The sequence below is a fragment of the Falco rusticolus genome, chromosome 5 (assembly GCF_015220075.1).
Source record: "Falco rusticolus isolate bFalRus1 chromosome 5, bFalRus1.pri, whole genome shotgun sequence".
Classification (NCBI taxonomy): Eukaryota; Metazoa; Chordata; class Aves; order Falconiformes; family Falconidae; genus Falco; species Falco rusticolus.
In genome coordinates this window covers 43,901,681-43,917,867 of record NC_051191.1, presented here as the reverse complement: position 1 = coordinate 43,917,867, position 16,187 = coordinate 43,901,681, and the positions used below count along the sequence as shown (strand labels likewise).

At 34.7% G+C, this 16,187-nt stretch overlaps 1 protein-coding gene across 2 annotated transcripts in view; it reads left to right on the top strand.

Annotated features, from left to right (window-relative positions):
* Window positions 1-16,187, top strand: part of IMMP2L (inner mitochondrial membrane peptidase subunit 2) — a 476,905-nt gene that overhangs the window by 299,196 nt on the left and 161,522 nt on the right. For both annotated transcript variants that reach the window (XM_037389611.1, XM_037389613.1), the window contains exon 4: window positions 14,203-14,268. In XM_037389611.1, the coding sequence (XP_037245508.1) occupies window positions 14,203-14,268 (66 nt within the window). The remainder of the gene's footprint in view (window positions 1-14,202; window positions 14,269-16,187) is intronic.

The following is a 16,187-nucleotide window of genomic DNA, read 5'->3' as shown; positions in this document are numbered from 1 at the left end:
CAAATACTTATGGATAGTAGAATATTACTAAGAGAATAAAAATAAAAAGGTTAGATTTTTCTAAGTGATTAAATCTGTGATACAGTAGGCACCAGTGCTGCAAAGATCTGTATGATTTCTCACAATTTTTGCTCTTGATATTGGGCTTTGTATAACCCCAATAATTTGCAGTGGTGTTCTTGCTTTCTTAAGGTAAAGGTGTGAAAGGGCTTCTCTCAAACCTGCTGCATTAAAGTTTGTGTTTCAAACCTGTTTTGCATATGCATTTCTCATGACAATATAAAAGCTTAAGTTTGGAATGGCAAAAACAATAATACCAAGTTTGAATTAGCTCAGTTAATCTTTTTGTGCTTCTAATTGGTATTCTGTGTCAACAAGGCCCAATACATTCATTGAGTGTCAATGCATTTCACAGTTTGTCAGTACTGTCCAAAATATACAGAATAATTTATGAATGACATATTTAAAAGATTCAATAGTAAAGCAAATAGGATTTCTGAAAGTTTGGTTAATCCCACACCATATCTTGCATTTCTTGACTCCCAGGTTTTCATGCTGCTAATACTGCAAACATTTCCAGCCATTAAAAACTTGAGAATTACTTTCTTCCCTATTAGCTTCTGGCACAAACCTGAATCATCAGTTCTTCTGGCTTGCATTTTCTTTTTGCTATCCTTCTGACTGTTTTCAGTGAGGGGACTTTCTTTTTTCCTAGAAAATTTTCAAAAAAAGAAAGCTTTTTTATAATAAAGCAGTGGATCAATGGGTTAAAAGACATATAAGACTGGCACAAAAATTTTGAGATTTAGTAAAACTAGAATTGATCTTGTTCTAACATGGATCCACTCTGAAAAATATAATAAAGATACAAATATGATAATTAACTTGTTTGAACTTTTGCCTCATGGGTAGAGGAAGGAGAGCAAGGAATGCATCTTCAAGAGTGTAAAAAGTATCTATGAAGTTTAATTCATCCTTTCCCCCTCCCTTCACACCTCTTCTGCCAGTCTCTCCCTTTTCCAGCAATATTCTGAGCAGCATATCATTTACTTGGAGAAAAAGGTGACAGGGCCCTTCTGCAGGAAACTGTCACACAGGGTTGGGTTTGGCAGGCTGGATGGGGCTAGGACTGGTTTTGCTGCTGCCTGAGGCTGAAGAATGCATTTTGGGTGGAATAACCAGAACGGATTGTAGCGTGGGAAGAGCTGGGAAGCAAGTGTGCAGACCAAGCCCTGAGGCTGTGTGTACAGTTGGGGAAGAGAGGGAGAGCAGATTGGCCTTTGCAGAGAAGGGGAGTGCTATGTAAAAAGCTTGTAAGCTACTCTGTGTGAAGGGAAAAATAATGTGTAAGTAGAGGTATTTTACTCATTTGTGCTGTTCACTGTTGGTGGCACCTGATTTATTTCATCTTTCTGTTTAATTTTTTAAATAAATGTATTTGTCATCATACAAGACAGGAAGTGTCTTGCAGCTTAGAATCCTGAAAATCTCATGGCAAAAACCAACACAGGACACTGTTTTGTCCTTGACAGACCCCTTGAAATTCTTTCAAGCCTGCTGAAGTGATCAAAGTCTCTTAGAGCAATAGCCTCAGTTATCGTGCAGGGTCCCTTCTGCTATCTGTGAACACAAACAAGTAGAGGATAATGCAATTAATATCAAATGGAGCACAATGCTTGATGACCTGCTGACATAGAAGATTGGGTTTTGAAGAAATAATATGTTGTGGAAAAATACTCCCTATTAAATTTCCCATTGCTGCTCTTTGCCAAATCTTCGTAAGCAGGTCATAACTCCTAGTATTACAAAGATTTCTGTCACAGTAGCCAATCTATGGTTAATTCAGCCTGGCTTCATCTGCAGGTGGACACCTGCAGTTAATTGTGGGCTTTTTTCCCCATACTCTGTCTAAGGTAAAAGCAGAAGTTGTGGGGGAACAAAAACACCACCCCCACCCCACCCCCCTTAGGTTTGTTTCTTTTCATTGTGAGAGATTATAGATGTGTCCAATTGTCTTACTACTGATGGCTTTTTTTAAGCATATCTTGTAACTTTTGCAAATGGCATCTCCTAACTGTTGGTTTAAAATATGTAGGTAACTTTCTTACTTTTTGTCTTGCTAATGTTAGTTCTGAATTTGTTTTCTTTATTCTATTCTAACAAATGCTAAGTTTTCGATTTCATAAATAAGTTATCCTCAGCATCAGTCTCTATTTCTGATAAATGTTATTTTATCATATAACTGTATACAAGTTCCAGTGAATATAATGTTATACAGTGTGGGAATAATTTTTTTCTTTATGTGCCTACTGAACACATAGAGATCTTTAGGATTATGTCCTAGAGTTTTTTTAATAGCTATGAATAGAGATACAAAATTGTTTCTTAGTTAAGCCTCTGTCTTTACCTTTTGTTAGCTGTAAATTAATTGATTTTAATTTTCCCTGTCATAAATATGGAAAAAAGTATTTCTAGTGCATGCAGCACTATTTTACAAAAAATATTACAGTTAATTCCAAAGTTAAGACTTCTATTGGCATCTGTAGAAATATTTTAAATTGTTGGCTTGGCTGTTTGTTTGCAGTTTGTTTTTCTGTGAATTTACACTGACGTAATGTTTCTATTCTTAAATGATTTTTTACTAAAAAAGTTTATTACAGCTATTGTAAATGTATACATTATATTGTTATTGCTCTTCTCTTTACCTTACCATTAATACTTTACTTCCTTTCCTGTGTTATTAAAAAAAAATTCTCCTACAGATACTTACAAGGTAGATGAAACAATATTTTTATGCAGTTTGTCTTTAGTCATTTAATATGAAGATGGCTAGACTAAGCTGATGTCTGGCTTCCTTTGTAGTCAAAGAGGAGGGAGACTCTCCTCCAAAAGGTGATTCATTCCACTTTAATTGCCTGTTACATTCTGTGCACTGACTACAATCGACTTAGCTGGTCCAAAAGGCTTATCAAGCTAATCAGAAATATCAAGAAAGCGATTTTCTCAACACGTGCTTGAAGTAAGATTTAAAAAAAAATTGAAAAACAATGTGCTTGTGGACTTTAGGTGATCTCAAAGAGAGACAAAACTTCAGATACTTCAGAATCACAATTTTATTTCCTAAATATCGTATTCATCCTATCTGAGATGCTAAACTTGGTCTCCAGTAAAGAAAATGTGAGAACCAGGCTTCTTCTAAATTTCTTTTGAGATAATATTTTGGTTCCTAAGTCACTGATATTTTTAGCACGTAAATACGCATCCATTAATTTTTTTCAATAATTGTGGTGGTATTAGATAACTAAAAAAGTTTTCTGGAACCCCATCAGAAAGCAATAATTATTGAAAATTTCTGCACAAAATGTGTAGTGTGTAGTCACAATTAGTAACTTGGAACAGCGACTGATTGTTTAATTTTGTATGCTTAGAAGAGTTGCCGCTGCACACAGGTCTTATCCCAGAATCAAAGAAAGTATAGAAGTCCCATCCTGCAGTGTTTAAGCTTCTTAAAAAATTAGCATAATTTAAAGAATCATACTAATAGTTTATGTATAGAGTAAATAGATTTCTACCTAGTATCTCATATGGCAACCTGAGAATGATTTTCAAGCAGTTGTTTACATTTTGCAGTTTTCTGTGTCTTTCCCTCTGTTGTCTGTTGCAACAGAAGTCGGTCATATTTTATTTCCATTACAGAGTAGACTATTTGGGCAGCTACAGTAAAAATGAAATATGGTTCCTATGCTACAACATAATAGTTAATGAAACAATGAATATATTACTGTTGTTGACTTAAGCATAGAAGCCCAGATACCCTCATTCCTAGATCATGCTAGCTTCCTATTCGGTAGATAAATATTTCTATGTATGCTCTCAAAGCCAAAGGTTAAGGTATGGAGTTTTTCCACTCTTTTGGAAAAGGTGAAGATAAGGTGAAATGGCCAGTTAAAACAGCAAGCAATTAATTGAGTCTCTCTGTTAACAGGAAGAAGGTCAACTGCACATAACCATTCTGATTACATAGTTTCTGTTACAAGTGGCTGAGTCATTTAACCTCAAAGTGGTTAGATTGGAAGGCTGAGAACCAATTAAATGGAATTTTACTTCAAAATACTAGCTATGCTTCTGAGTTACTGTAGTATTTTGAGGTTTTTGAGAGTGGCTTGGCAAATAGTTTTACCGTACCAATTAGTTTTATTGCCATGAAGCATTTTAATTAGTTTTCAATTTTCCTCTTCTATTTATTTATTCATTCATTCATTCATTTATTTATTTATTTATTTATATTACCTTTTTCCTTGCCTTACTTTAGCTAACTGGCTGAAATTTTTAATGGTAAATTCTAATGGAGATGTATTTGTTTTTGTTTTTGTTTTTTTTCCTTTCTGTCTTTTTAATGACTTTGTCTTGTACGTAATTGTGAAAGTTTTCCAGATGCACAGTTTTGATTGGTGGATCCAAAGCGTAGAAAGGGTTGCTTAATTTTGTCACATAGGAATTATATGTCTAGTTTGCACCAGGGAGAATCCATAGTTATCCACTGCCAAAAATCCAAATTATTTGTGATAGCCTTTCACCATTTATGAAAAATGCTGAAAATCTGCTACTACTACTGTCTCATCTAACAATGAGGCCACAGCTATATAGCATGCTGTAGATATACCAGGGAAAGCTCAGTTGCTTTGAAAGTGTGCAGATCTTTATTTTTTTCCCTCCAACTCCTGCTTCATCTTAGTGTAGGACATTTCCGCTAAATAGCATCTGGTGCCAGGAGATACATTATGGGTGGGTATTTACCATGGAAGCTATTTTTTTTTTCCTAAATGTATTATCCTTGGAGAGGTACTTTCCTGCTCTGTTTGTAAATTCAGGATGAAATCAGAATGTAGAGAGGAGCTAAGGAATGGGGGCCTGTGAGAAAGAGAAAGAAGAAATAAGCGTGGATATGCAAGAACTGCAGAGCCTGAGAGAATTTTTTGCATGTTCTAATTATTACATGGCTGTATGGCAAAGTGTGTGACTCCTTTCTGGAGGCATTGTGCAGGTTATATATTCAGATTGTTATTTTTGTTTAGAAATTACTCAGGATTCACCATGAAGTTTCAAAGAAGCAATGTTTTAGGTAATGTGCAAACACTTTAAAATTTAATAAAAATTAAATAGTACATTTCCAACAGTGCATGATCCTGATTTGTAGTTATTATAAAACACTAGTTTCAGTAAAAACAAAATAGTTTTTTGGCAGTGAGTGATTTTGCTTTTTAACAGCGGTTTGACTAAAAAATGCTAATGTAACATGGAGTTAAATTAAGAATTACAGGATGTTATGAGAAGTACCGTTTTCCCCATATTTTTAATTATATCTTTGTACAATTTTCCACTGGAGCTGCAGAGCAAATCAAGCATCACTGGAACTTATGCCTAACCAGTTGGTTCAACTGCTGTCTTGAAGTACTTATTTTGTAAATTATGGATGAAAAATGGTGCATGTTCAAAATAGTTCACTAAACCAGTATTTATTAGGACTGTGGCCTGCTTTCTAAAATTTAGCCCAGAGGGAATCCAGAAGCGATTGAATGTTTTCCATTGCCCTCATTATCTACTGACATTGTCAAAATTACGTATAATTTCTGCGTAATATTTCTGTTTGTAAAAACTGCTAATCTGTTTCATTCCTTTAAACTTATAATACTGTTTAGGGTCAAAACTGATTCAAAGATTGCTGGCAGGTGAGCATGGATTCAAACAGTTTTTGTAGTGTGGAATACCATTTGGAAAATGCCTCTTTAGCAGTTGAAAGGGAAGAAAGACAAAGGAGAAACTGCAAATGACTTCAAGACTTGCAATAACTTTCCAGTATTTAAAACAAAGATAAGGGCCTTAAAAATGTCTTATCCGAGGAAAATGATCACATGGAATTTCTCGTTCTATCAGTCAGAGCTAAAATGTGGTTGAGGTCAATTGATTCAGAAATAGGTCTTGTCAGCAAACCTCATATGTTTTATCAATATAATTTCAAAACAACTAGATAAATATAGTTTTTATAAAGGCCATAATATAATATATTTGGTTTCTTCAAGAATTCTTTTTACTACCACATAATATCCTGATCAGCAAACTTGCCTTTTATGGGATTATTGTGGGCCACATTAGACATTATAAACAGGCTCAGTTCAACTGTGAATATGTAGATATGGTTGGATAGACATCTGTGAATGGGAACAGTTCCAGCAGATTGCTTTGTGATCCAAAGCAAGGTACTAGTTTTGTCGACTGTCTTCATAATCGTTGGCTAAGCTTGCAAGCAATATAGATGCAGATAGGGCAATGAATAATAAGGTAGCCATGTCATTGCAGCATGACCTGTCCAAAAACATGCTTTACAGAATGTGAAGTACAAGTAGTAATCAAAACCTTATGGGTTAACTGCTAGCAAGCAGTTTTGGCATCAGCCTCTAGGATGAAAAGGATGAGCTTTTTGCCTGAATATACAAAATAAATGGAATATTAAGAAACAGGAAAGAGATTTTACATTGAGCCAGCATAATAAAACCAGGTTGCTCTACTTTTTATCATTAATTATAGTAATAATTCAAGCTGAGTAGTACTAGGTTCTCATGTCTGTGTGCCAAGAAAAGAATGGAAATGTTGGAGGAAGTTTGAAGTATGGTCACAAAAGTGGTCCTGGAACTGGAAAACCAACTGTATTCTAAGAAGTTTAAGGATTTCTAGCTGATGAATCCAGTGGAAATTTAAGAACTGTTGTGCTTAAATCTTTGTGCATGAATAAGAAATAAGACATTGAAGATTTTCTGTCTTGTAGAAGGCATGAAATTTAAATTTAAGTTGGATAAATTCAATTTTGAAAGCAGATGCAATTTCCTAATAGCAAGGATAATTAAACTTTGGAGTATTTTCTCTGGATATTAGTCTCATTGTCACTCAGAATATTTGAGACATGATATCATCATAACCTTCTCTAAAAACACTATCCAAAAAGACAGAAAGCATAAAAAAAGTAGCTGTGGGCTACAGAAGTTAATTAACGTGATCAGTATCTTCTGGCATCAGAGCCTGCATCCCAGAAAAATACATTGTTTTTTAAGGTATCAGCATCATGCTTCTTCATATATTTGAGTAAGACTAAAGGCTGTACATAGAAATTACAAATAATTTATGTTGTAAGGCACCTCTCATGATTACCTACTTCTACCAACCACTCAAGGCAGGTTCAACTCTGAAGTTGGGTCAGGCAGCTCAGAGACTTGTCCCGCTGAGCTCTGAGTACTTCTGTGATTCCCAGCCTGTTAGTGCAACCTGCACCCCCGCTTAACTACATGCAGTGCGAAAATTTTTTTGGTATCCATCTGGAACTTCCCCTGCTGCAACTCTGCAACTCATGCTGTTTCCTCACTTTCTTCTGCTGTGCACCTCTCTGAAAAGTCTGAATTTTTAATCACCACTTAGATGACAATAGCAATTAAACTCTTTGTCTCCTCTCTGATCTGCACAAACCAAATTTCCTTAGCCACACTGCTGTTACATTACTCTTCTGTTGCTAATATTTTGGTGTTCTGTCACTTTTTCCAGTTGTGAGTATCTTTCTTGTCCTGGTGGGTCCAAACTGAACACAGGTATTGGACCTGGTTACTGGATACATTTAATGCAGTGATTCCATATAGTAGAAATTGATGACAGGAATGACAGCAAAAAAGAATAAAAGACGTGTGGTCATTTTTTTTCCTCCCCTATTATACTGTGTGTTATTTTCCACAAGATAGAAATTGTCTCAGAACCTGTGATGTAATTAGTTAAATATTACTTTTATTATGAGATTCACTATCTGCATAAGGTAGTATGGAATTCAGGTAAAAGTTAGGGACTGGGAAAAAGTGAAATGAACAGATTAAAAATGTTTTGGTTTAAAAAATAGGTGCATATATTAACTGAATTTGCATTCTTGCACGACATTTTGAGTTGGCTATGTTGCATCTGTTTTATCCTACCTATAGTACTGGGAGGAATGAAAGAATGGCTATGACTGCATAGTTCCTACTGAACAGAGTTTGAGCATCAACTACCATGCTGGCAACAGGAAGCTCCTTTGTCCACGGACTAGGGGCACTAAACTTTTTTGAGGGTCAACATCTTTATCTAGTATATGATGCATCCATGTAAAACTCGCTGCTTATCTTATTAAGCAAGACCAGAAAATAAGGATGAGATAGATCCACTGTTTTTCCATTTCCTCTCCCTCTAAGCATGTTTTAAAAGTAAAGCCACTGCAACTGTACTTTGAGGTTCCCAATTTCATAGGTATATTTATGCCATTTACTCTGAGCTCCATCTACATTTTAGTTACTGCTCTAGCTATTTTCTGGATCCCCAAAAGGCTCGAGAAGGAGTTAAACAACTAATTTTTCATCCTGCAGCAATTCTGGAAATTCCCAGAAGTGTAAACCATAACTATGCTGGAATTTTTGATCAGACAATAATTAGTTTTGGGAAATGAAGAGGTCACTGAGTGAACGGCTTTGGATCACAGTGTTACAAATCTCAAAAGCTCCCCTTCACCCTGTTTTATGGATTTAAATCCTTCTCAGTATCTGGCATTAGCAACCTAAATAAAAGCAGAAATAATGTTTCTGAAGAAGGTGGCCTTCATTATATCAGTCTGTTGGCGCTCTAACAACACAGCGTTCATTGTTTCTATTGCCTCCATGTACTTGATGATCAAATCACATAAATCTCAATCTGAAGTAAACTGAGAATAATCAGAAGGCAAACTTCCAGCTACTGCCTATCTATCTCATAAAAAGTGAAGCCATGTGCTAACAGTAATATACATATATCTGCATATACATAGATACACTGTGAAAACTTCAGGCACTTTTCACTGCAACTTTTTAATTAATTCCTGTTATTTTTCCTGCTCTAGAAAATGCTCAGTTAGTATCAAAATTCCAATGATTTTCAAAAGTGAGTACAAAATCCATCCAGGTAGACTAGGTTAATGGATAGGTAATATTAAATGTACATAGATCATCAAAGTATCTAATTCAAGCTATCTGTTTGAAATAATTACCTCCTTTTCAATTATGAGTTCAAAGTGGAAGATCTTACCTTCTTTTTCTAGTGCATGCACCCAGAAAATATGATTGCTCATCCAAGGAAAAAAAAATTGTATGTGGCAACACTCCTTTAGTTGGGCTTTACTGTTATTCAAGTCTAATTTCTTACTTTTTGTATTAACTATTGCACTAATCTCTTGAAAAATAGTACTTCTTTTGATGTGGTTGCTGTGTGTCTGAGCATCAAACATTGTATTTGATCATTGTTCAGGATTGGTAGATTACTTTTTTTTAATTTATTACAAAGACTGCATGCTCAGCAGGGAATGATATCACATAGCATTTGGGGATACGTACTAATGTAGCCCTTTGGAGATATGAATGAATCCATTTGGAGATATGAATCAACTATCTTCTTTCATGGGATCTTAGGATATAGCCTATAAAGCACTGTCTCTCTAGAAAAGCCTGCAGAAACTTCAGTTTCAAGCTCTTAAACACAATTTTCTGTGGGCACTCTTGAGAAGAATGTAGTTAGACAACTCAATGAAAAAAAGGGTCAAATAGCACATAACAAGTGGAAATGTTATGAAAATTTAGTGATTGATCAAATGTTAATTAGCTTATGGAACAATTATTTAAAACTGTGCTACACAGTATCTACCAGAGTAAATAAATAATTGAAATGATGGAAAGGGAAAAGTTTAGGAGAAACATTGTGACTGAAGTACTCAGCTGCTCAGTCAGGAAAGGAGATATCTTTCAGATAATTGTCAGCATTTTTGTCTGACAATCACTTGCTAAAGAGTGGATTTTCCTTCTGGCTGTATCATTCCTCCTGTCTTTCCTGGAAAACATGTTTTGTAGTACTGCAATCCCATGCTGTTCAATACAGGGTTGAAGATAGAAGAATGGATGCTTGTATATATTTATGTGTGTGTATATAAATATGTGTGTCTGTCTGTCTGTTTTTCATAAGAGTATATAATTAAAAATAAAAACATAAATAAATGTTTCATTTTTATTGGAGAAGCAATATTGAGGTAGTAAGTAGGAAAAGTTGTCAGTGCTCTCCTGAAATAGAACCCAGTGTCACTTTCTAACAGAGATTCCACTATTCTATCCCTCCTCAAGAAGTTACCTTTTCTTATGAATTTGTCAATTACTAGTTTCTTTCAAACTGTGGTTTTGGGGATACATCACTGATAAAACCCAGATGAAGATATCTAGCCAGTCTTCATCCTAATCAATATTTTCTCTCCATGATGATATGCAGTGTCTTCAGCTCTAAAAAGCATTTAAATAAAGGAAACTGAACTCTTTACAGCTCTTCTGCTAATGCATATCTTTTAACTTTAGGACTAAATGTGTGTGTAGGGAGAGGCAGGGTTCCTATGTATTCTGCATTTTTTTTTTTTCAGCACTATCGATTGGATAGTTAGAGGGATACCTGCCCCAGAATAGTGTGTAGGCTGGAGGTCAGAATACTGCATTTTGAGGTACTTGCTCTGGGTGAGTAAGGAATGTGAATCTGCTCTGGTCACCCTCAGGGGTGATCTACCTTCACATTTACTTAACCTTTCTGTCTTAATCCCTTTTCAAACAAATGACCGAATTTGAGAGGCTTTAATCCAAAATTAGTGATGTCCTGATGGCATGAGCATTTGTTTATCTGTTTTTACTATGGTGGAATTGTGCGTTAGTTTTTAATGAAAGCTGGGTGTGGATGAGGACTATACAGCTGAAAGTCAATACACAGTAAGACGAACATTGGTTTAGGAGAAGGAACTGGGTTTATTACCAGAAGCTAATTGTGGCAGGTTCTTTATGCTGAGTCGCTAAGACTGCATCTGGAAAACCACAAACAAATACATACCAAAAGTCTAATTTTCCCTTGGTAAATTGTTTATCTTAAAACTCTGAATCTGGGTTTCGGTGTCATGATTCATGTCTTTGTGCATGAGCCTGAGATTTCTGCATTGCAGTGTGCATAAGCTTAAAGTTTGGAACAAACCACAGATTGTTACTAAGGCCAAGTGGATTGTCCCATTGTCAGAAGGTGTTTCAGAGAATATGTTGGTCTTTTGTCCTATTAATTGCAGCTAGCTCTCAGGTGACCTGTAGGCAAAGTTCAAATAATTGTTTTGACAGATGAACTAAAAAATATTTATCAGCCTTGGATGCTACACAGGCCATTACTTTCTTTTTATATCATATAGTGGTCATTTTCCTGAAGTGCTTGAACAAAGAATACCGCTGTTTAAAGAGAAACTGGCAACAACGAGTTATCTTCAAATTTGATGGTTTGAGGGACACACTGCTAGACTTGCCTGTTTTCCACTTTTCTTCATGGAAAAGGAAAAGTGGCTGTAAGTGGAGTAGAACTGAATCTGCATTTAAGAAGTGGATTTATTTGCCAGAGGTGGTTTTCCCAGTGCATTGCTGATGTGCTGCTGACAGCTACTTGTGCATTAATATTTGTAATGAGCTTGAGATTTTCATAGTAAATTTGACTGTTTCTATTCACAGTGCTGTCCCTAATTCATGCCTAGTAAAAAACGGTTGCATGTAGATCAGGAAATATTTTACTGAGGAAAATGTAAGCTTAACTTTTTGGGAGGCTGATTTAGAAAATGGTCAAGGAATGGTGACTTCCCTATGAAACATCAGATATGGATCTGGTTGGTAAATGTACAGATAGTTGGTATTAAATCATATTAATTCATATTAATGGTATTTATATCTTCTGAGTGCCATCTTTGGGAGACAAAATATGTTCACTGTGTGTAAGAAATCTCATCTCTTCCCACACAATATCACTTGAAAGGAACATGCCTGAATACGAGCTTTTATATAAGGAGAATGAAAAAGTACAGCATACTTTAGGAGAGGTGCAAACAGGTAAAACAGTTTCTATTCCCTTCTGTTTTGAATGACTTGCAATTTCAAAGATTATTGCTTGTTACCTCACCCAGATATCAGTGACAGAGCAGGACTAAACTATTACTGGTTTTAGTAATTTTTTTCCGAAGGAAGTAAAATTAAGTGAGAGGTCAGTAATTACAGTACAGTATATATGTACTAATCAAGTGAAAATGCTTACATGAGAAATTTCAAAGAACCTTTGAAAGTAAGGTGTTAAACCAGAACAGAATTTTGAAAGAACAAACTTAAAATTTATTTTCATTCAGTCTTTAAGAAATGCACGGTTCATCACATACTTTATGTATTATTTCCATTACTTAATTTTTACATGAAAATACTGCAATCTGAGCCTAAATGAATAAAAATTTAAATAAATTAGAAGTATTTTTTGCAAATATTTTAAATTTATAATAGTTTGTAATAATAAAAGTGTGCTGTTTTTACTTAGACTGCTCTGATTCAGAATAAGAGGTGGTCAGTGCTCAATTGAGTGTGAATTGAAGCCTGCTAGGGTGCAGCATCAGAAAGCACTGTGGATACTCTGTATCTTTAAATCAGCATCTAAAACTTGATTAATTCCTCCCAAGACTGACAAGTAGAATACTACTAAAGTGTGTATTCTCAGCCTGATAAAGAACATGAAAGATAAGACTGAGGTGAAATATACAAATCTTTGGGTAAAATTAATGCTAAATAAAATATTATCATAAATTATATCATGATTTGAAAATTCCAGTGATGACTAGGGAATAAAAGTATGGTCCTTATTGATGTCCACAGCTCCACACTGCTTTGTAAAAATAGGATTTTCAGGCTTGGTAAAATGTAAAGTGAAACTATTTGGTATTTTGCAATTCAAAATTATGCTTCTTGAATTTTGTATCATTACATTGAAATAGAAATATGTCTCAAATATATTGACACACACAAAAAAATCCAAATCACTTTTCAAATGTTTGGAATACTTTTTTCACTTCCTATAAAAAAAAATAAATTGAAAAGTCTGAAAATATTTTTCTTTTTAGCTTTTGGAACTGAAAGTGAACTGCAAATGCCTTTAGTCATGCAGCAGTGTGAGCAAGTTTTTCATCCAGATTCATCTCAGCTTTGCTTTTTAAGGACATGTAATCTTAGTGTGCTATCAGTTGACTAGAGATGAGCTTAAAGGTACTGGTCTATTGTAAGGGTGTCATGGCCAATGTATTTAGGCGTGAAAACTGTAATATAAAGCTCTTGCAACTTCATGTCTAGCAGGCTGTACTTGGAGTCTAATAGACAGAACCTAAACATCAGCGGAAAGTCAAAATGATTTGTTCCTTCACTGACTTTCTTATATAAAAGCAGCAGATAGAAAGATTTTTTTAAGTAACATGAAAACACTCTACTAAATTTGCATAGTTAAATAATTAAAAGTGAAAAATTGAAAAAAAAAAAAGGTAAAGTATATAGAAAAGAAAGAAATCTTGTGGTGCACATATGTCTACATTAACCTGTCAAAACTATTTGTTTTCTGATTGTCCTGTCTATTAATATACATACAGCCAGTTGGAGTATTCAGGCCGGGCATGCGAGTTCAGCTTTGGTTTCTCATAATACTACATAATGCATGATCAGAATCCACTCAATAAAACATGCTTATCAGAAAATAACTTGAAGTGAAAACATGTTATTTCATTAAGAAGCTCTGGATAAGGATGAAACCTTCAGAAAATTTTACAACTTTTTTTAAACTTCCATAATTTCCTAGGCAAGTTTTACCTAAATTAGTGATTGATATATGAATATAACATAGGGAGCATTTTTTTTTTCCCCAAGTGAGTGAATGACATGAATGTTTGAACACAATATGATGGGAAATTCAGGTTTCAATATGTTAATCTATTTGCAAAAGTACCCTCTTCACTGGTAGTGGGACGTTCTACTTTTAATGTTGTAGAGTGTAATTTTCATGATAAAAGGTATGTTGATTATTGTGGTGTCTGTAAGCCGGTCCATTTTTCAGCATTTACTTTTCAGTGATGGTTTGCAATAGGAATGATTACAGTAGCTTCACGTCAGTGTGGAACATCGTGATTGATGCTATATCAAGGAGAACATGGAATCTCCTAATGACTTTTAATAGTGTCTATTTCTTTGTGGAATTTCTTTTCATTTTCTTAAAACAACAGGAACATTACTGATTGTATAACCTTATTCCCTGTCTCAGGTCTCCTAGAAACCCTGAACAGAAGATCATTAAACGAGTGATTGCTCTTGAAGGAGACATTATCAAGTAAGTATTTTAAGCCTTAGTCTCTAAGTCTTTATAGGAATAGTGCAGCTTTTCAGTGGATTTTAAATCAGTATCCTAGACAACGAGAACTTTCTAGTATTTTCTTTCTATCTGTTCTTAACAGGGATGTCAGCATTGTACCTGTCTCTTTTTTAATGAGAGGAGAAATGCTACACAAAACTGCTCATTCTCTCATGAAAGGTACATGGGTGCAAATAATACTTGTTTCTTAGAATATCTCTGCCACATGTCAAGGCAGGTAATTGTACAGCATTTGTTCAATAAGATTATATGGCTGTGATTTTTCAGTTAGAGACTCCAGCTGCTGTTTCATACTGTGGTTGGTAAATAAAAGTAGGGTGGTTTTTAAAGTTCGTTTGTTTGTTTCATTTTTTTTAGGGGATTAATTTATTTTATTTTATTTTTGAGGCAAAGAACCCTCACAGACTACTGTCTTCACTGTAGTGTGTAGGAGTCTATAGGGAATACGCTGGAACTGATATGGAGTAAATTATTCTATCGGAAAAAAAATGTGTAGCAAGAGTAGACTCTAGAGTACTTCAAGACTTGGTTTACTCTGACAGATAGACCTTCCTACTGGGGCTAGGTGGAAATAAATTACTAGTAGATGTAAATCAAAAGTTTTTGTGAGAACAGTATTATTTTGATGAAAATGCTTGTTTGAAAAGGTTTCTTTTTCCCAGGTACAGAATACAATTGGCATAGAGCTGGAAGTGTATATCCCTAGTTTCCCACACTATAATATGAATGACCCTGGGAGCTCTCAGACAATATGGCAGACTGAGACTCAATTCATTTAGATAATAACTCTTGCACTGGTGTGGTGAATACTTAACAAGTACTTGGCAGCTGCAATTCAAATCAAGTATTTGAGTGTGATCTCAATGAGTCCTAGTGAATAGCAGCACTGGTGGGCTTTTGGGTGCTTGGAATATGTCTGTTGAAGCAAAATATCTGAAATAACACACACTAAGAAGATAATTTGATGTCAAAACCTATGGGCATTACAGCTAAAACTAGCTATCACTTTAAAGAACTAAAAACAGGGGTAGTGTGCATTACTGAGTGATGCCTTTTATAGACCTACATCCCTAAGAAGGTACTTATTCCTTGATGTAGTTGATATTAGTGCTGTAATTCATATAAGTATAAAACTGGTGTGTTCATGATTCAGTATTCCTCATTCATTTCTGTAGTAATGTCAGAAAGAGATCGCAATATAAGGCAATTTCAAGTGTTACTTTTCACTGTTCTATAATATTCACATAGTTGTCTGAATTTTTGAAACTGAATATCGTTTTTAATAATACAAGACATTTAATAAATTAAACTCCAGATGTAGGAAATTAATTATGCTGTACATTCAAATGCCTTAAGACTCTGAAGTTTTCATTAACTTCTGTGGGTGTTCTTGGCCAAATGGACAAAGGTATGGGGCGTAATAGCTCTCAGATTGTTAGCAGAATACTGATGAGCCTGTAGGTTAGTGAATCACTCATGGACACAAAAGTGAGAGAGACATTCTACAATGATCCTCATTTGTCTGTGGTAAAAGAGGTTAGATTAATTTATTGATAGAAATATTAATCTCAGTAATTCAGATGGGCATTTTTTCTATTTAAATGCATGAAAATTGTCCCACGGCTGTTTGCTTTAACTGTAGAAACTAGTTTTTAGCTAAAGAATAAATTATCAGACTACTATAACTTATTAAGTTTTTATTACGTATTTGTACATTACATAAATGTAAGTAATACTTGCTGCTCTTCATAGCACTAGGGTAAAGCAAAAGCTTAGATAATAAGATAAAACAGCAAAGCTGGCAAGGTTGTTCTAAAATGTATTATTTTTGTTGTGATACTGCAAGCAGGTATGTGAGTAGGATATTTGTGAGTGAA